Raw genomic sequence first — 21,791 nt, 5'->3', positions numbered from 1 at the left:
AAAGCAATTTATACATTCAATGCAATCCCTATCAAGCTACCAACGGTATTCTTCACAGAGCTAGAACAAATAATTTCACAATTTGTATGGAAATACAAAAAACCTCGAATAGCCAAAGCTATCTTGAGAAAGAAGAATGGAACTGGAGGAATCAACCTACCTGACTTCAGGCTCTACTACAAAGCCACAATTATCAAGACAGTATGGTACTGGCACAAAGACAGAAATATAGATCAATGGAACAAAATAGAAAGCCCAGAGATAAATCCACACACATATGGACACCTTATCTTTGACAAAGGAGGCAAGAATATACAATGGATTAAAGACAATCTCTTTAACAAGTGGTGCTGGGAAAACTGGTCAACCACTTGTAAAAGAATGAAACTAGAACACTTTCTAACACCATACACAAAAATAAACTCAAAATGGATTAAAGATCTAAACATAAGACCAGAAACTATAAAACTCCTAGAGGAGAACATAGGCAAAACACTCTCCGACATACATCACAGCAGGATCCTCTATGACCCACCTCCCAGAATATTGGAAATAAAAGCAAAAATAAACAAATGGGACCTAATTAAACTTAAAAGCTTCTGCACAACAAAGGAAACTATTAGCAAGATGAAAAGGCAGCCTTCAGAATGGGAGAAAATAATAGCAAATGAAGCAACTGACAAACAACTAATCTCAAAAATATACAAGCAACTCCTACAGCTCAACTCCAGAAAAATAAATGACCCAATCAAAAAATGGGCCAAAGAACTAAATAGACATTTCTCCAAAGAAGACATACAGATGGCTAACAAACACATGAAAAGATGCTCAACATCATTCATTATCAGAGAAATGCAAATCAAAACCACTATGAGGTACCATTTCACTCCAGTCAGAATGGCTGCGATCCAAAAGTCTACAAGCAATAAATGCTGGAGAGGGTGTGGAGAAAAGGGAACCCTCTTACACTGTTGGTGGGAATGCAAACTAGTACAGCCACTATGGAGAACAGTGTGGAGAGTCCTTAAAAAACTGGAAATAGAACTGCCTTATGATCCAGCAATCCCACTGCTGGGCATACACACTGAGGAAACCAGAAGGGAAAGAGACACGTGTACCCCAATGTTCATCGCAGCACTGTTTATAATAGCCAGGACATGGAAGCAACCTAGATGTCCATCAGCAGATGAATGGATAAGAAAGCAGTGGTACATATACACAATGGAGTATTACTCAGCCATTAAAAAGAATACATTTGAATCAGTCCTAATGAGATGGATGAAACTGGAACCTATTATACAGAGTGAAGTAAGCCAGAAGGAAAAACACCAATACAGTTTACTAACACATATATATGGAATTTAGAAAGATGGTAACAATAACCCTGTGTACGAGACAACAAAAGAGACACTGATGTATAAAACAGTCTTATGGAATCCGTGGGAGAGGGTGGGGAGATTTGGGAGAATGGCATTGAAACATGTATAATATCATGTATGAAACGAGTCGCCAGTCCAGGTTCGATGCACGATACTGGATGCTTGGGGCTGATGCACTGGGACGAGGGAGGAGGGAGGAGGGTTCAGGATGGGGAACACAGGTATACCTATGGTGGATTCATTTCGATATTTGGCAAAACTAATACAATATTGTAAAGTTTAAAAATAAAATTAAAAAAAAAAAAGAAAATGTGGTCTATATGTGTGTGTGTGTGTGTGTGTGTATGTGTGTGTATGTATATTTAGCCACAAAAAAGAAGGAAATCTTGCCATTTATGACAATATGGATGGATCTTTAGGGTATGATGCCAAGTGAAATGTCAGACAGAGAAAGATGAATATCACATGATCTCAATTATATGTGGAATCTTAAAAAACATCATAGATGCAGAAAACAGACTGGTAATTGGAAGAGGTGGGGTTAAGGTTGAGGGCAAAATGGGTGAAGGGGGACAAAAGGTATAAGCTTTTAGTTATAAAATAAATAAGTCATGGGGTATAATATACAGCATGGTGATTACAGTTAATTCAGTTCAGTAGCTCAGTTGTATCTGACTCTTTGTGACCCCATGAATTGTAGCATGCCAGGCCTCCCTGTCCATCACCAACTCACAGAGTTCACTCAAACTCATGTCCATCGAGTCGGTGATGCCATCCAGCCATCTCATCCTCTGTCGTCCATTCTCCTCCTGCCCCCAATCCCTCCCAGCATCAGAGTCTTTTCCAATGAGTCAACTCTTCACATGAGGTGGCCAAAGTATTAGAGTTTCAGCTTTAGCATCATTCCTTCCAAAGACATCCCAGGGCTGATCTCCTTTAGAATGGACTGGTTGTATCCCCTTGCAGTCCAAGGGACTCTCAAGAGTCTTCTCCAACACCACAGTTCAAAAGCATCAATTCTTTGGCACTCAGCTCTCTTCACAGTCCAACTCTCACATCCATACATGACCACTGGAAAAACCATAGCCTTGACTAGACAGACCATTGTTGGCAAAGTAATGTCTCTGCTTTTGAATATGCTATCTAGGTTGGTCATAACTTTCCTTCCAAGGAGTAAGCATCTTTTAATTTCATGGCTGCAATCACCATCTGCAGTGATTTTGGAGCCCCTCCCCAAAAAAGTCTGACACTGTTTCCACTGTTTCCCCATCTATTTGCCATGAAGTGATGGGACCAGATGCCATGATCTTCATTTTCTGAATGCTGAGCTTTAAGCCAACTTTTTCACTCTCCACTTTCACTTTCATCAAGAGGCTTTTGAGTTCTTCTTCACTTTCTGCCATAAGGGTGGTGTCATCTGCAGATCTGAGGTTATTGAGATTTCTCCCAGCAATCTTAATTCCAGCTTGTGCTTCTTCCAGCCCAGCATTTCTCATGATGTACTCTGCATAGAAGTTAAATAAGCAGGGTTACAATATACAGCCTTAACGTACTCCTTTTCCTCTTTGGAACCAGTCTGTTGTTCCATGTCTAGTTCTAACTGTTACTTCCTGACCTGCATACAGAGTTCTCAAGAGGCAGATCAGATGGTCTGGTATTCCCGTCTCTTTCAGAATTTTCCCTAGTTTATTGTGATCCACACAGTCAAAGGCTTTGGCATAGTCAATAAAGCAGAAATAGATGTTTTTCTGGAACTCTCTTGCTTTTTCGATGATCCAGCAGATGTTGGCAATTTGATCTCTGGTTCCTCTGCCTTTTCTAAAACCAGCTTGAACATCAGGAAGTTCATGGTTCACATATTGCTGAAGCCTGGCTTGGAGAATTTTGAGCTTTACTTTACTAGTGTATGAGATGAGTGCAACTGTGCGGTAGTTTGAGCATTCTTTGGCATTGCCTTTCTTTGGGATTGGAATGAAAACTGACCTTTTCCAGTCCTGTGGCCACTGCTGAGTTTTCCAAATTTGCTGGCATATTGAGTGCAACAAGTTCACAGCATCATCTTTCAGGATTTGAAAGAGCGCAACTGGAATTTCATCACCTCCACTAGCTTTGTTCGTAGTGATGCTTTCTAAGGCCCACTTGACTTCACATTCCAGGATGTCTGGCTCTAGGTCAGTGATCACACCATCGTCATTATCTTGGTTGTGAAGATCTTTTTGTACAGTTCTTCTGTGTATTCTTGCCACCTCTTCTTATATCTTCTGCTTCTGTTAGGTCCATACCATTTCTGTCCTTTATCGAGCCCATCTTTTCATGAAATGTTCCCTTGGTATCTCTAATTTTCTTGAAGAGATCCCTAGTCTTTCCCATTCTGTTGTTTTCCTCTATTTCTTTGAACTGATCGCTGAGGAAGGCTTTATTATCTCTTCTTGCTATTCTTTGGAACTCTGCATTCAGATGCTTATATCTTTCCTTTTCTCCTTTGCTTTTCGCTTCTCTTCTTTTCACAGCTATTTGTAAGGCCTCCCCAGACAGCCATTTTGCTTTTTTGCATTTCTTTTTCTTGGGGATGGTCTTGATCCCTGTCTCCTGTAGAATGTCACGAACCTCATTCCATAGTTCATCAGGCACTCTATCTATCAGATCTAGTCCCTTAAATCTATTTCTCACTTCCACTGTATAATCATAAGGGATTTGATTTAGGTCATACCTGAATGGTCTAGTGGTTTTCCCTACTTTCTTCAGTTTCAGTCTGAATTTGGCAATAAGGAGTTCATGATCTGAGCCACAGTCAGCTCCTGGTCTTGTTTTTGCTGACTGTATAGAGCTTCTCCCTCTTTGGCTGCAAAGAATACAATCAGTCTGATTTCGGTGTTGACCATCTGGTGATGTCCATGTGTAAGTCTTCTCTTGTGTTGTTGGAAGAGGGTGTTCGCTATGACCAGTGCAACTGCTATGACCAGTTGCTATGACAGTTAATAATAATGCAGTGTATATCTGAAAATTGCTAAGAGAGTAGATCTTAGAAGTGCTCATGACAAGAAAAAAACTGGAATATATATGGTGACAGATTTTAAAAAGATTTATTGTGATTATCAATTCACAATATATACAAATATTGAATCACTCTCTTGTATACCTGAAAGTAATATAATGTTATATCTTAATTATATCTCAATAAAAAAGGTTGTTGATAAGTGACACAAAAAATTAAGTGAGACAGTTAATTGTTTTGTTTAAAATAATCTTTTATTCAAAGTACTTCCCAAATTATTCAGCAGGGAGTAAGAAAAGAATAATGGGGAAAAAAAGGTTTAAATGAATACCGGATTCTACATTCAGAAGGAAAGACAGAATCAGAAAACTCAATATTTCTGCAACTCCCAACAAAATAACTGATTTAGGCAAGGATCATCAATTAATGCTCTAATCATTGACTGAAAGGATGTTGAGAAACAGGGAACTCATGTGGTCTCAAAGGATCACATCATGGATTATTTATTAAATAAATAGGAAAAATATAGTTCTAATGAAACAGCACCTAGGTAGTAGTTTTGCAGAAAATGTTTACCTAGAATCCAATCATAAGGAACAATCAGAAAAATCCAGAATGTAGGATATTTTATATAATGGCTGGCCTGGGATCTTGAAAGGTAAAATTTAAAGAAAAAAAAAGAAAGGCTAAAGAGACATGACAACCAAATGGAATGCATGAACTCTGGGGATTGGATAAAAAGATAATCTGAATACTGACTCTATATTATATAGTATGGTACTCCTGTTAATCTTAGGTATCATATTATATATACATAAGACTATATAGCTACATAGGGAAATGTCCTAGGAGGATGCACATAGAATATTCAGAGGCAAAGCATCATGATATCAGAAACTTATTTTCAAATGGTTCATGCTACACATATGATTTTATATATATATATTATATGAATATATAATATATATTATACATGATACCAGATACCAGATACATCATGATACCAGAGACTTATTTTCAAATGGTTCATGCTACACACAAGAATTTATATTATATAATATATAATATATATTCATATATATATATATGAATATATATATATATATATTCCCTGATAACTCAGTGGTAAAGAATCTGCTTGTTAATGCAGGAGGTGCAAGATACACGAGTTTGATCCCTGGGTCAGAAAGATCTCCTGGAGAAGGAAACGGCAACCCACTCCAGTATTCTTGCCTGGAAACCCCCATGGACAGAGGAGCCCGGCAGGCTACAGTCCATGGGGTCGCAAAGAGTCAGACAGGACCTAATGACTGAACAACAACAACAACATATACACATATAAAACTATATTCTTACATAAATATAAAGGATATGTAAGTACTCATTATACCATTTTTTGAACTTGTCTATAAATTTGAATATTTTCAAAATAAAGAGTTGGGGGAGGTATGTTTTCTGTTTACGTCAGTGATATTCTAAGCCTGGAGTAGTATGACTCAGTCATATAGTAAGTGCACACAAACACACATACTATTTCAACCTTTGGTAACTAGTTCATTGCTGATGTGTATCTGTATCAGATAAACAATCCAGATGCAAAACCAAGGGAAAAAAGAATAGTTTTCAAAGGCTTTGTCTGGTGTACACGCAAGGCTTCCTGGCAGTGAGCAGTATTCCCTCCCACTACTCCCAGTGACCCCAGACTGAACTACTTCCCAAACAACTCACACTTTCCAAATGAAGCCTTTGTTCGTGCTGCTTTCTCAGTCTGAAACACTGTTCCTTTTACTTTACTTGTCAAAATCTTACCCAGTCTTTAAGGCTTAATTCAAATTCTTCTTCCTCCATGAAAGTTTCTTCTAGACTGACACCTCCTCCTTCCAACTAAAATCACTCCCTGCTCTGTGGTCCCTATACCTCTTTTGAAACACATCCTCATTCCTTTTTGCATTATTGTCATTTATTCCCTGAAGAGGCAAAGTTTTATTTAATAGTGTTGCATAGGATAACGTCTACATTCCAGAATAATGTTCAAGGCCCTCATTATGTGGTGCCTGCTTCCTTTCAAATCTTAAGTCTTGACACTCCATTCTATAGACATGATACCAGAGCTATGCATGTTTAGTCGTGCAGTCATGTATAACTTTTTGAAACCCCATGGACTGTAGCCCTCCAGGCTTCTCTGTCCATGGGATTTCCCAGGCAAGAATACTGGAGTTGGGGGATGGGGAGAGAGGTGGGAAGGTAGTTTGGGGGAGGAGGGGGCATATGAAGACCTATGGCTGATTCTGTTGATGTATGGCAGAAACCATCAAAATTTTATAGAATAATTATCCTCCAATTAAAATTAAAATTAAAAATAATACAGCAGTGGGTTGCCATTTCCTACTCCAGGGGATCTTCCTGACCCAGGGGTCAAACCCTCATCTCCTGCATTGGCAGGTAGATTCTTTACCACTGAGCCACCTGAGAAGCCATCAGAGCTATAGTATAAGCCAATTTTCCACCAGGGACTCCTGGTCCCTTAATTCCATGGCCTGTCGAGGAGAAAAGTGCTCCCCAGGATTCCTATGAATTCCTAAGGCCTTGTGTTCTCATATAACCTGCAATGCTAGTGACTTCCCCAGGCTACCACATATTTGCTTTCCTCTGCATTTTAACTGATTACAAAATTCAGTCCCTTCTAAGTTTTGGCAAAATAAAACATAACCTTTCCTGCAAAGCATTCTTGAGTTTGGCTTACTTTTGAAGGAGATGAAGGAGGATTTACATTTTCATTATACTACAAATTCCCTGGAAATTTAAGTATCCACTTTCCTTCTTATTTTTGTCTTGTCTTCCCACTTTCCTCTTTTCATCCCTCCCAGAAGTAAAAGTTTGGCACAGCCAACTCCCAGGACTCCTCCCTCAAACAATTAACAAAGGATTAAACAAAACAAAAACAAAACCTTGCAGTTTCTTCTTAAGATAAATTGTTTGACCAGCTTTTCACATAATTTTTTAAAAATCCATGTAAATCTAATCATGCCATACTATACAGCTTCATACATACACCATACTATTTCATACTTTAATGCTTTTGCGCATTCTGCTCCTTCAGCCTGGAATGTCCTTCCCTCTGTAGTTTACTTGGCAAATTACACTTCCCCACTCATGACTCTCCCCCATGTCTCTCCCCCAATCTTCTGTAATCCAAAATAGTGGATTCATCTTTCCTCTTTGGTTTAATCACTGTGCACAATATTTACCTTCACAGGATTGTAGCAATCTATTTTAAGTATGTCTTCAATGCTAGACTATGGACTCCTTGAGGGTAGACACTGCATCTCACTGACTTTTATACTCCCAGCTTCTATCCCAGAGCCTGATCAATATCAGATCAGATCAGATCAGATCAGTCGCTCAGTCGTGTCCGACTCTTTGCAACCCCATGAATCGCAGCACGCCAGGCCTCCCTGTCCATCACCAACTCCCGAAGTTCACTGAGACTCATGTCCATCGAGTCAGTGATGCCATCCAGCCATCTCATCCTCTGTCGTCCCCTTCTCCTCTTGCCCCTAATCCCTCCCAGCATCAGAGTCTTTTCCAATGAGTCAACTATTCGCATGAGGTGGCCAAAGTACTGGAGTTTCAGCTTTAGCATCATTCCTTCCAAAGAAATCCCAGGGCTGATCTCCTTCAGAATGGACTGGTTGGATCTCCTTGCAGTCCAAGGGACTCTCAAGAGTCTTCTCCAACACCACAGTTCAAAAGCATCAATTCTTCAGCACTCAGCCTTCTTCACAGTCCAACTCTCACATCCATACATGACCACTGGAAAAACCATAGCCTTGACTAGACGGACCTTTGTTGGCAAAGTAATGTCTCTGCTTTTGAACATGCTATCTAGGTTGGTCATAACTTTCCTTCCAAGGAGTAAGCGTCTTTTAATTTCATGGCTGCAGTCACTGTCTGCAGTGATTTTGGAGCCCAGAAATAAAGTCTGACACTGTTTCCACTGTTTCCCCATCTATTTGCCATGAAGTGATGGGACCAGATGCCATGATCTTCGTTTTCTGAATGTTGAGCTTTAAGCCAACTTTTTCACTCTCCACTTTCACTTTCATCAAGAGGCTTTTGAGTTCCTCTTCACTTTCTGCCATAAGGGTGGTGTCATCTGCATATCTGAAGTTATTGATATTTCTCCCGGCAATCTTGATTCCAGCTTGTGTTTCTTCCAGTCCAGCGTTTCTCATGATGTACTCTGCATAGAAGTTAAATAAACAGGGTGACAATATACAGCCTTGACGAACTCCTTTTCCTATATCGAACCAGTCTGTTGTTCCATGTCCAGTTCTAACTGTTGCTTCCTGACCTGCATATAAATTTCTCAAAAGGCAGATCAGATGGTCTGGTATTCCCATCTCTTTCAGAATTTTCCATAGTTTATTGTGATCCACACAGTCAAAGGCTTTGGCATAGTCAATAAAGCAGAAAGAGGTTTTTCTGGAACTCTTTTGCTTTTTCCATGATCCAGCAGATGTTGGCAATTTGATCTCTGGTTTCTCTGCCTTTTCTAAAACCTGCTTGAACATCAGGAAGTTCATGGTTCACATATTGCTGAAGCCTGGCTTGGAAAATTTTGAGCATTACTTTACTAGCGTGTGAGATGAGTGCAATTGTGCGGTAGTTTGAGCATTCTTTGGCATTGCCTTTCTTTGGGATTAGAATGAAAACGGACCTTTTCCAGTCCTGTGGCCACTGCTGAGTTTTCCAAATTTGCTGGCATATTGAGTGCAGCACTTTCACAGCATCATCTTTCAGGATTTGGAATAGCTCAACTGGAATTCCATCACTTCCACTAGCTTTGTTCATAGTGATGCTTTCTAAGGCCCACTTGACTTCACATTCCAGAATGTCTGGCTCTAGGTGAGTGATCACACCATCGTGATTATCTGGGTCGTGAAGATCTTTTTTGTACAGTTCTTCTGTGTATTCTTGCCACCTCTTCTTAATATCTTCTGCTTCTGTTAGGTCCATACCATTTCTGTCCTTTATCGAGCCCATCTTTGCATGAAATGTTCCTTTGGTATCTCTGATTTTCTTGAAGAGATCCCTAGTCTTTCCCATTCTGTTGTTTTCCTCTATTTCTTTGCACTGATCGCTGAAGAAGGCTTTCTTATCTCTTTTTGCTATTCTTTGGAACTCTGCATTCAGATGTTTATATGTTTCCTTTTCTCCTTTGCTTTATAATACATGCTAATTAAATATTTATCTAATGAATAATAAATTAAGAATGAATGAATTTTCTTTAGACCTGAGATTCAAGACTTCTAAGGTATAAAGAAAGACTGTAAAATGTTGGAACCATCATTTGCTTCAGAGAACACCTTCTAATTTGGAGCATTTATAAATTTCAGTGCCAAGGCCTCTAATTATCTGTCCATAGTCTGTTAAATGTCATACTTAGCAAGTATACTTCATTATAGTTCATTTAAAAAATTTCTAACATGGCCTACATAGAAGCAATAAAAAGTGAAAACTTCAGAGAAACTATTTAGAGATAGTTTCATAAAACAAATTCCACATAGAATAATAAAACATGTTTAGCTATTATCAAGCATAGGGCAAATAGAAAAACTGAATCACTTACTTGATATTTTTGTTCAAACAATTTAGTTTCTATTGGGAGAGTATCTAAATTCCAATTCTTTTAACATGAATAAAACAGCATCCACATCTGGAACCCAGACCACATGTGATGGCTTCACAGAGTGCCCATTCTTTGTTTTGAAACAATGAGACAGAAAATATAATGTGTTCCTAGGAAAGGAATCCACATTTGCAATGAAATGAATAAATTGGGTCATTTTATTTTTGTGTGGCGTACAGAACTGTTAAATGAAATGAGAAATTGTAATTTAACAGTGACTTCAATCAAGCAGAATTTCAAGTACTCTTCTCTTTGATATGCATTTTATTTTTGAAAAATGAAAGGTCCAATATGTAAATCGGTAAAAAAAAAACAGCATATAATACTTGCATGACCCATTTTCAATTATAGTCCAAATGTGGTTTTTATGATTAAAAGGTAAATCAGTCCTGAAAATAAAATGTGAAAAGGACAAATCATATACCATTTCCAGCATTTTCCCCTGCCAGCCAGCTCTGGGACCATAAAAGGAGGAGAAACTGCTCTAGTCTATATAGTCTAGGAAGCATATACAGGAAATAGAAAAGTAACATGATCCTGAATGCAAAACAGAAGGATGGCATTTATAAGGCACAACAGTCAGTTCCTTAACTGAATGTTGTACCAGCTTAGGAGAATAGGTACTGAGAAATGGGCCAACCGACGAAAGTGAAAGCAAAAGAGTTGCTCGGTTGTGTCTGACTCTTTGCCACCCCGTGGACTACAGCCCATCATGCCTCTCTGTCCATGGAATTCTCCAGGCAAGAATACTGGAGTGGGTTGCCAGTATTTTCCAAGGGATCCCCTGACCCAGGGATTGAACCTGGGTCTCCTGAATTGCAGGCAGATTCTTTATCATTTGAGCACCAACAAAACCACACATTAAAAAAGTGAAGAGCTGAAAGCGAAATCCATTTTTTTTAAATAAAAAGAAACAAAACTTTTAGCCTGAAAAAAGAAATGAACTACTAGTGAATAATTATCTGTCTATGGGCCTTTACCTAAAGATGTGTTTCTTCTCCCTCCAAGCAATTAAATATAATAAAATGAGCTAAAGATTTTCAGATTTTAGGCTAAGCATAAATAAGAATTTATTGATAAATAGATTCATTAGCCACATGAAGTGTCTTCAAATAAAATAAAGCTGTAAACTTAGGCAACTGAAGATTTCTTTACATTGATTCATGTAACATTTACCTGAAAACAGGAGGCAAGATAAGAAGTTTTCTGGTTCTAGGATTTGTAATACTTTTTGTAAAACATTAGAGATAACCTGAAAATTTTATTGAATAATGTTGCCTAACCAAAGTGATTGTATGATTAAGTCTAAAGAAATATAAAAAAGAAGCTAAATATTTTTAGTTGCATAAACTGTTGTTATCTTATTGGAAATACACCTTCTATACTAATGCATTATCAAATAATCTTTATATTAAACATTTTTAGGGTTTGATGACACTTTCCAGACATAGAAAATTAAAGGAACTTTCTGTGTCTGAGTGTGATAAAATCACCGATTTTGGAATCCAGGTAAGACAATTATGTTTTTTGTTGTTGCTGTTAAAGAATTAAGATTGAAAATTAAGTGCAAATTGAATAACCTTTGTGGGTAACAATAGGAAAAAAAAGAAGCGGAATGAAACTAATAATACGTATGTGATCTTGGTTGAGCCAGGATCAACTCGGCCTTTAGTCAGGTCTCCACAGCCTGAGGTGATTGAGAGGATTTGCTTTCCCTTGTTTTCCTGTCTGCTCTCTCCCTTCCAGATGTCAGACTCATAGGATAGACAGGGATAGGCTGACATTTTATTTGGAGAATAATGAACTGCAATGTGGTAAAAGTCTTCTCATATCAATATAACAGAAATGTTCTGTAGAAAGAAATGTTATATCATCTAACCATGAAAATTGGGGGAGTCTGAAAAATTATACCAGGTACTTAACCATTAGGGACTAAGTTATTCAAACATAATTGGTAGTATACTTTGCCAGGATGGAAAGCATAAGATAAGTAATTGGATAAGATAAATGATTGTATGCTCAAATGGTAATTTAAGAACTCATGAGAAGTAAATTTCCTAGACTTGGTGTTGAGTGATAGATAGGAAGTCATAAAGTAGTTACTGTGAGCAAGCCATACATGGTGTTTATCACAACATTAAGCATCTCAGTTTGCTGTTAAAAGAAGACAACTGAAATTATATATCATACTTGTATTGAACTAGGGCAAAATCTGGTTCAGATCAGATCAGATCAGATCAGTCGCTCAGTCGTGTCCGACTCTTTGTGACCCCATGAATCGCAGCACGCCAGGCCTCCCTGTCCATCACCAACTACTGGAGTTCACTCAAACTCATGTCCATCGAGTTGGTGATGCCATCCAGCCATCTCATCCTCTGTCGTCCCCTTCTCCTCCTGCCCCCAATCCCTCCCAGCACCAGAGTCTTTTCCAATGAGTCAACTCTTCGCATGAAGTGGCCAAAGTACTGGAGTTTCAGCTTCAGCATCATTCCTTCCAAAGAAATCCCAGGGCTGATCTTCAGAATAGACTGGTTGGATCTCCTTGCAATCCAAGGGACTCTCAAGAGTCTTCTCCAACACCACAGTTCAAAAGCATCAATTCTTCAGCACTCAGCCTTCTTCACAGTCCAACTCTCACATCCATGCATGACCACAGGAAAAACCATAGCCTTGACTAGATGAACCTTTGTTGGCAAAGTAATGTCTCTGCTTTTGAATATGCTATCTAGGTTGGTCATAACCTTCCTTCCAAGGAGTAAGCATCTTTTAATTTCATGGCTGCAGTCACTGTCTGCAGTGATTTTGGAGCCCAGAAAAATAAAGTCTGACACTGTTTCCACTGTTTCCCCATCTATTTGCCATGAAGTGATGGGACCGGATGCCATGATCTTCATTTTCTGAATGTTGAGCTTTAAGCCAACTTTTTCACTCTCCACTTTCACTTTCATCAAGAGGCCCTTTAGTTCCTCTTCACTTTCTGCCATAAGGGTGGTGTCATCTGCAGATCTGAGGTTATTGATATTTCTCTCGGCAATCTTGATTCCAGCTTGTGTTTCTTCCAGTCCAGCGTTTCTCATGATGTACTCTGCATAGAAGTTAAATAAGCAGGGTGACAATATACAGCCTTGACGTACTCCTTTTCCTATTTGGAACCAGTTTGTTGTTCCATGTCCAGTTCTAACTGTTGCTTCCTGACCTGCATACAAATTTCTCAAGAGGCAGATCAGGTGGTCTGGTATTCCCATCTCTTTCAGAATTTTCCACAGTTTATTGTGATCCACACAGTCAAAGGCTTTGGCATAGTCAATAAAGCATTCAAAAAATCTGGTTACTGATTAGTAAAATAGTGGAAGGTAGCATTTTTAAACGGAACTAATAATCTAGGAATGTGGAAACTGTTAAATGCATTGGAAACCCCATTTAAAGTATCCTGAGAGTTCAGAAACCCCAGAAAATATGAAAATCTGGGATTAAACTCAGAAAAATAATTTAAATACAAACTCTTATTGACATAAAAGAAGTCATCTCACATGTAGAAAGATAATGCAAATATTAGCTGAAAAGTCCACCAGAGCATGGCAGACCTGAAGTTAAGCTGTCTTCCATAAATTTGAAATGAAAATTTCAAGAAGTTCTAACATAGCTAATAGGAGAGTGTTCAAACATTATATGAACTGTTGGGCTACAGAGAGTGCCAGGTCAAATGGTGTTCTAGACTTTAGCATAGAATTTCACCATTCTGAAGCTGAAGGGATCTTAGAATCATCTAAACCATCTCTGTAATTTTACAAGTGAGGAAACTAAGGCCCAGAGGGCTTAAACAGTCCAAAGTCCTATGCCTTCTCAGCAAACTAATATAATTTTACAGAAATGAAGAGTAGAAACAGAGAACCACTATTCTAAATGGTTGATGGTCAACATAACCTAGTGGGAAAAATTGTTTTCAAATGATTTTCACTGTACTTCATTGTATCGGGACAGTGTAATGGTACTGAACAGGAAAATGTAACATTGATAAGAAGTCTCCTTTAAAAAGAAGGGAAGGGAAAGGAAAAAAAAATAAGAAGTCTCCTTTAGGAGGCAATAATGTCAAACAATGTGAATTTCTCCCAGTTTCAGATCCTGGTTGCCAAATTTCTAGCAATTTCTAAGAGATCTACCTAGTAGTACATTCAACTGTATAAAAAGGTAAAAAGAACAAACACTATTTTTCAAAGCAAAGATCCCAGAGAGGAGCAACAACTTGCATAGGGCAAGATTGTAACTCTACAATAAGGAAAGGGGTTATAATGTGTGTAACCTATGAGAAGAAAAAGCCAAGAGGTTCCTCTAAGGTTAAACCATGATTTATGTACTGCAGTTCATTTAAGGATTAAACATGAATTTACATAAAACTTTATCCATGTATATGATCTAGTCAAGCATTCAAAAGGTATTTAACAAGGCAACAGAGTAAAGGTTATTAAAATTAAACAGGTATTAACATTTCTAATATTGGATTATATTTCCTTTATGGTGATCAATTACATTTGATCAATAACTACAAATCATTCAGAAGTATTAAAACCCCCTATTGTGATGACATATCATGTATCGATGTGAGAGCTGGACTGTGAAGAAAGCTGAGCACTGAAGAATTGATGCTTTTGAGCTGTGGTGTTGGAGGAGACTCCTGAGAGTCCCTTGGATTGCAAGGAGATCCAACCAGTCCATCCTAAAGGAGATCAGTCCTGGGTGTTCATTGGAAGGACTGATGCTGAAGCTGAAACTCTAATACTTTGGCCACCTGATGTGAAGAGTTGACTCATTGGGAAAGACCCTAATGCTGGGAGGGATTGGGGGCAGGAGGAGAAGGGGAGGACAGAGGATGAGATGGCTGGATGGCATCACCGACTCGATGGACATGAGTCTGGGTGAACTCCGGGAGCTAGTGATGGACAGGGAGGCCTTGTGCACTGTGATTCATGGGGTCGCAGAGTTGGACATGACTGAGCGACTGAACTGAACTGACTGATTCATTTAAAAGTGCTTCTTGGAATGAAAGAGAGTGCTCACCAAAGTTTGAAGCTAAGTATCAGGAAGCCAGTGCTTCCTGCCATGGCCTTTTTATTTTCCCTCTTGGAAGCCTGAAAATCATACTATTTTTAGGTGCTCTGAGATTTTAGATGAAAAAGTTTACCTATATGCTAACTGTATGATCATACAGCTGAGTTTGGTATAGCTTTTAAAAATGTAGTCTTTTATTGATATATTGATTTCAGTGATCTAAAAGAAAACAAAAGATGGGGATACAGGAGCATGGAAATACAGAATTATTTAATTATCAGTTGCACAAGATTGGCTGTTCTATTCAAGTTCGTGAAAAAAATTTTTTTTTCTCTTTCTCATCATCCCTTTTTTTCTCCTCTCCTCCCTGCTTTTGGAGTGTATGTGGTGTGTGTGTATGTGTATGTGTGACTGTATGCTCACACTGAAATGCTGTGACTTTTGATCTCTTTTTACCTCTTCCAAGGTTTCAAGGTTAACACTAATGGGCATGTGGTAATCTTTCTCCTCCTTTCCTCCTCCAGCCTAATTATTAAGTTCCAAAAGAGATGAAATAAAGAGGGAGGAGGAGAAAGTGATACATAAGCCAATTTCACGATTCTTTATCTGGATTTGAAACAAACGTGATTAAATTGAGATGTTTAGATTATCCGAAATTTATCAGGAAATTTCTTGTTATTTAGAAGGTAGGGAACTCGCTTTTTGGCATACGACATTGAAAACTACATAATGATTTAATGAGAAAAAGGAGACGATAAGCGTTTTTACCCTGGCTTGGTTTTGCAAGAGTCATGAACATAATAAGAATAAAAAATTACCTCATTTTAGTTTTACTGGAAACCACAGCATATGAAGTTTGAATATCTGGAGCCTCAGATGTATTAAGTTTTTAGGATCTGGTTTTAATTACTTTTCCCAACTTTGGTTTTTTTCCTGAGAACATTAGACATTCAATGATCATGTTAAACTGAAATTATTTGGTACTCTTGAAAGACACTCATTTTGGAAGCAATGTCTGATATAGTCATAGCTGGGCATTTCTCAAGAAACTTTTTTCCTTGAGCATTTGGTGAATTTAAATAACAGACCGTCAAGTTTGGCAAAAGAATTGGTTTAACTGCGATGTGTGTGTGTGCTCAGTTGCTCAGTCATGTCCGACTCTTTGCAACCCCACAGACTATAGCCCGCCAGGCTCCTCTGTCCATGGAATTTTACTGGTAAGAATACTGGAATGGGTTGCCATTTCCTCTTCCAAACCCAGGGATCAAACCCGTGTCTCCTGTGTCACCTGCATTTGGCAGCAGATTCTTTACCAATAGCACCACCTGGGAAGCCCCTTTAACTGAGATGCTATGGTACAAATATATTAGAAGTTTTGTTTTATTAAGTTGTTTGAATAGAACCAATGGAATAAATAAAATTATTTAGTCTAACTGCTTTTTATATTCCCTTAACCTGGTGACTCAGATGGTGAAGAACCTGCCTGCAATGCAGGAGAAAGTGAAAGTCACTCAGTAGTGTCTGACTCTTTACAGCCCCATGGACTATACATAGTCTGTGGAATTCTCCAGGCTAAAATACTGGAGTGGGTAGCCTTTCCCTTCTACAGGGGATTTCCCCAGCCCAGGGATCAAACTCAGGTCTTTTGCACTGCAGGTGGATTCTTTACCAGCTGAGCCACCAGGGAAACCCAATTGTTGAGTATATGTGTGTAGATTAAATATATGTATACATCTTAGACACCACCCTTATGGCAGAAAGTGAAGAGGAAGTAAAAAGCCTCTTGATGAAAGTGAAAGTGGAGAGTGAAAAAGTTAGCTTAAAACTCAAACATTCAGAAAATGAAGATCATGGCATCCAGTCCCATCACTTCATGGGAAATAGATGGGGAAACAGTAGAAACAATGTCAGACTTTATATTTTTGGACTCCAAAATCACTGCAGACAGTGACTGCAGCCATGAAATTAAAAGATGCTTACTCCTTGGAAGAAAAATTATGATGAACCTAGATAGCATATTGAAAAACAGAGATATTACTTTGCCAACAAATGTCCGTCTAGTCAAGGCTATGGTTTTTCCAGTGGTCATGTATGGATGTGAGAGTTGGACTGTGAAGAAGGCTGAGTGCTGAAGAATTGATGCTTTTGAACTGTGGTGTTGGAGAAGACTCTTGAGAGTCCCTTGGACTGCAAGGAGATCCAACCAGTCCATTCTGAAGGAGATCAGCCCTGGGATTTCCTTGGAAGGAATGATGCTAAAGCTGAAACTCCAGTACTTTGGCCACTTCATGAGAAGAGTTGACTCATTGGAAAAGACTCTGGTGCTGGGAGGGATTGGGGGCAGGAGGAGAAGGGGACGACAGAGGATGAGATGGCTGGATGGCATCACTGACTCAATGGACGTGAGTTTGAGTGAACTCTGGGAGTTGGTGATGGACAGGGAGGCCTGGCGTGCTGCGATTCATGGGGTTGCAAAGAGTCGGACACGACTGATCAACTGAACTGAACTGAATACCAAACAAGATTGCCAGGAGAAATATCAATAAAAGCGAAGAAGAACTAAAGAGCTTCTTGATGAAAGTGAAAGAGGAGAGTGAAAAAAATGGACTTAAAACTCAACATTCAGAAAACTAAGAACATGGCATCTGGTCCCATCACTTCATGGCAAATAGATGGGAAAACAGTGGAAACAGTGGCAGACTTTATTTTTTGGGGCTCCAAAATCACTGTAGATGGTGACTGCAGCCATGAAATTAAAAGACCCTTGCTCCTTGGAAGAAAAGTTATGAGCAATCTAGACAGCATATTAAAAAGCAGAGCATTACTTTGCCAACAAAGGTCCATCTAGTCAAAGCTATGGTTTTTCCAGTAGTTATGTATGGATGTGAGAGTTGGACTATAAAGAAAGCTGAGTGCCGAAGAACTGATGCTTTTGAACTGTTGTGTTGGAGAAGATTCTCGAGAGTCCCTTGGACTGTAAGGAGATCCACCCAGTCAATCCTAAAGGAAATCAATCCTAAATACTCATTGGAAGGACTGATGCTAACGCTGAAACTCCAATACTTCGGCCACCTGATGCAAAGAACTGACTCATTTGAAAAGACCCTGAGGCTGAGAAACATTGAAGATGGGAAGAGAAAGAGACAACAGAGGATAAGATGGTTGGATGGCATCACCAACTCAATGGACACGAGTGAGTATACTCCGGGAGCTGGTGATGGACAGGGAGGCCTGGCGTACTTCAGTCCAGGGGGTCTCAAAGAGTCAGACACGACTGAATGATTGAACTAACAAACTAACTAATACCAAATAAATTGTGGTCACTATTCAAGGCAAATAAAAATTAGTTTTTTAAGGAATTATCTTTTTGGTTGCTCTCACCTTCTGAGATGACCCACATTCTGCCTGTGGAGTGTGTTTCTCTCTAAATAATTACCTATCACTTTGTCTCTCACTGAATTCTTTCTGCAATGAGACATCAAGAACCTGAGTTTCATTAATTCCTGAGATCAGGTGTGTGATCTCGGTTTAAAGACCATGGGTTCAAGTCCCAACCTGAGTTCCATGGTTTCAGCTGGTGAGTTGCGGGGGACAGTGATAAGGCACTCACTCCCCCAGCTGAGTCCTTCCTCAGGAGCTGCTGTATCCCAGGGTAGGCCTCTTCCCTGGATCAGAGCTAATCCAGTTGCTGGTTGATACTATGAGGCAGAGGCCCAGCCCTCTTGCTTCAATTTAAGTCAACTTGGAAGAGTCCATCCTTCCAGTTCAAACTGAAAGGATGTGAAACATCTGGATATACTGCAGAATATCTCAAGGGTTCACTACATCAACGAACAAATGTGGGAGGTATATTGGAAGCCTTGACTAGACATATTTGTTTCAAAGAATGGGAGATAAATCCTGCAAAGCATCAAAGCTCAGCTAAAAGTATACGTACACAAAAAAAACCTTCATGCAGATGTTTATAGGAGTTTTCTTTATAATTGCCAAAATAAGCATCCAGCATGTTCTTCTATAGGTAAATAGATAAATAAACATCCAGACAATGGAACATTATTCAGCAATAAAAAGAAAAGAGACACCAAGTTGAGAAAAGACATGGAGGAAGTATAAATGCTATTACTATGAAAGAAGCCAATCTGAAAAGGCTAAGTACTGTATGATTCCAACTATATGACATTCTGGAAAGGCAAAACTATGAAGACAGTAAAAAGATCAAAACCTATAGGGGAGGAAGAGATTGAAAGGTGGAGCACAGAGGATTTTAAGGGCAGTGAAACTGCTCTGTATGATATTATCATGGTGAGTACATGTCATTATACATTTGTCAAAACTAATAGAATGTACAATTCCAAGAGGGAACCCTAATGTAAACTATGGACTTTGGGTGATTATGATGTGTCGATACAGGTTTATCAATTGTAACAAACATACCGCTCTGGTGGGGCATGTTGATAATAGGGGAGGCTATGCATGTTGTGCGGGTAGGAGATAATATGGGGAATTTCTGTAACTTTTGCTTAATTCTGCTGCGAACCTAAAACTCTTCTAAAAAATAAAGTCTATTTTTTTTAAAAAAAGAATTATCTTTTTGTTTATACTTTAAAAAATTAAGAATCTATGTAAATGGCAAGACTCCTTTTCCTATGGTAAGGAAATGTTTCGAATATGCTTTTAGAAGAAACAATTAAAAAAGTTTTATTCCTATGAATGAACCAGTGCATTTTGGGGGGCTTGCCAGGTGGCTCAGTAGTAAAGAATCTGCCTGTGATGAGCAAGAACGTGGGTTTGATCCCTGGGTGCATTTTTTAGTGGCACCTAAATTATAATTGATTAAACATATGTATGTATAAGAGTATTAAGCAATTCTATGACATTACATAATTAATTACTACTATTCTTGAGAATGCTATAAGAGAATATACAAAGTAAAAAGGAAATGGATCGTTGTTTTTAATTAGGATTATGATTTTAGACATATTTCCCAACATCCCAGTTAAATTAGTATAACATGCAGGATATTGATGTACATACTTAGGCACTAAATTAACCCTTTTGCTTTTGGCAACGTGTATGTGCCCTAAGCCCCCAGATATTTGTGTTTTTTTTCCCATCTTTACTCAGCCTGACTCCATATCTACTTCTGTTACAATCTCATAACACTGTGCATCATGTTCACATACTACAAAGGCAGGCCTCTCTGTTTAAGCCCTCTTACTGCCCACCTATGTATGAGCAAGGCTTGTCAAATCTTGGAGGAAAAAGGTCTACAGGGACAAAATGAACATACAGAACATTCCTTTTTGTATACTAATTTTATATCATGCAACTTTGTTATAATTGCTTATTAGTTCTAGTAGTTGGTATGTTTTTGTTTTGGCTTTTTGTTAATTCTTTGCGATTTTCTACCTAACAGTCATACCATCTGCAAACACAGGCATTTTTTTTTCTTCTCTATCTATATACCTTCTATTTCTTTTTCTTACTGAATTAGTTAGGACTTCCAGTATGATGTGGAATAAGAGTGAAAAGGGAAAACATCCTTGTTTCATTCCTGATCTTACAGGGAAACCACAGGTTTCTTTTCACTGAGTATGATGTTAGCTATAGATTTTTTGTACATGTTCTTTACCATGTTGAAAGAACTTTCCCTCTATTCCTAGTCTTGCTGAGAGTGTTTTTCAGTAATGTGTGTTGGATTTTGTCAAATACAATCTTTGATATGATCATATAGTTTTTCTTCTTTAGACTATTGATGTGATGAATTACATTAGTTGACTTTTGAATTTTGAACCAGCCTTGCATATGTCCAGAGCATTATTTCAAAATGGTTACTAAATACTTTATTCCTCCCCTTAAGTCTCTGCTGTCAGAACTCAGAGGCCCTCTTAGAGGCCTTCCTAGAGGTAAAGCTCACGAAAGTCTGTAGGCCCACTTAAGGTTGGCCTGCCAGGAATTTTTCTCTCAGGCTACTCCATTCTCGGTTTCCAGCAATTAGTCAATTACCCTTTCAGTGTGCCTACTTGTACTGGCTCCAGCCACAAGTTTCCCCACTCCTGCTGCTCCTGCTGCCGCTGCTAAGTCACTTCAGTCATGTCTGACTCCATGCAACCCCATAGATGGCAGCCCACCAGGCTCCTCTGTCCCTGGGATTCTCCAGGCAAGAACACTGGAGTGGGTTGCCATTTCCTTCTCCAGTCCATGAAAGTGAAAAGTGAGGGTGAAATCACTCAGTTGTGTCCAACTCTTTGCGACTAGTAAGCCTTATTTCTCTGTATTTGCCTGACTCTCCAATTTTGACAGTGGTGGTTTGTTTTATGACCTCAATTATCTGACAGATCTAAGGAGAGCTGCTGATTTTCAGTTTGCTCAGCTTTTTTCTTGTTTTGAGGATGGGACTGATAAGTTCCAGACTTCCATGACAGACTGGAAACTGGAAGTCTGGAACATGAGTTTTGGATCCCTGGATGTTGGCTGAATCAGTGGCATCCAAAAAGGGATGACCAATGTACAGTGGGCTCTGAATCAGATCATGAGGCCCAGCAATGAAGTAAGGAACTGAAAGTCGCTGGAGCCAAGAGCAGAGACCCATAGGTAAGTTGGGCAGGTAGGTGGTCACTGTCAAGCATGGCACCTGTGGCTGTTGTGAGCTCTCTGCAGTGTGTCTGGCTGTGCTTAT

At 38.9% G+C, this 21,791-nt stretch overlaps 1 protein-coding gene across 1 annotated transcript in view; it reads left to right on the top strand.

Moving 5' to 3' along the window:
* FBXL13 (F-box and leucine rich repeat protein 13) overlaps window positions 1-21,791 on the top strand; it is a 218,177-nt gene that overhangs the window by 170,668 nt on the left and 25,718 nt on the right. Inside the window, exon 18 of the mRNA XM_061413891.1 lies at window positions 11,492-11,575. Coding sequence (XP_061269875.1) covers window positions 11,492-11,575 — 84 coding nt within the window. The remainder of the gene's footprint in view (window positions 1-11,491; window positions 11,576-21,791) is intronic.

This window comes from Bos javanicus, chromosome 4 (assembly GCF_032452875.1).
Source record: "Bos javanicus breed banteng chromosome 4, ARS-OSU_banteng_1.0, whole genome shotgun sequence".
NCBI lineage: Eukaryota > Metazoa > Chordata > Mammalia > Artiodactyla > Bovidae > Bos > Bos javanicus.
This window is presented reverse-complemented; position numbering and strand designations above follow the sequence as displayed.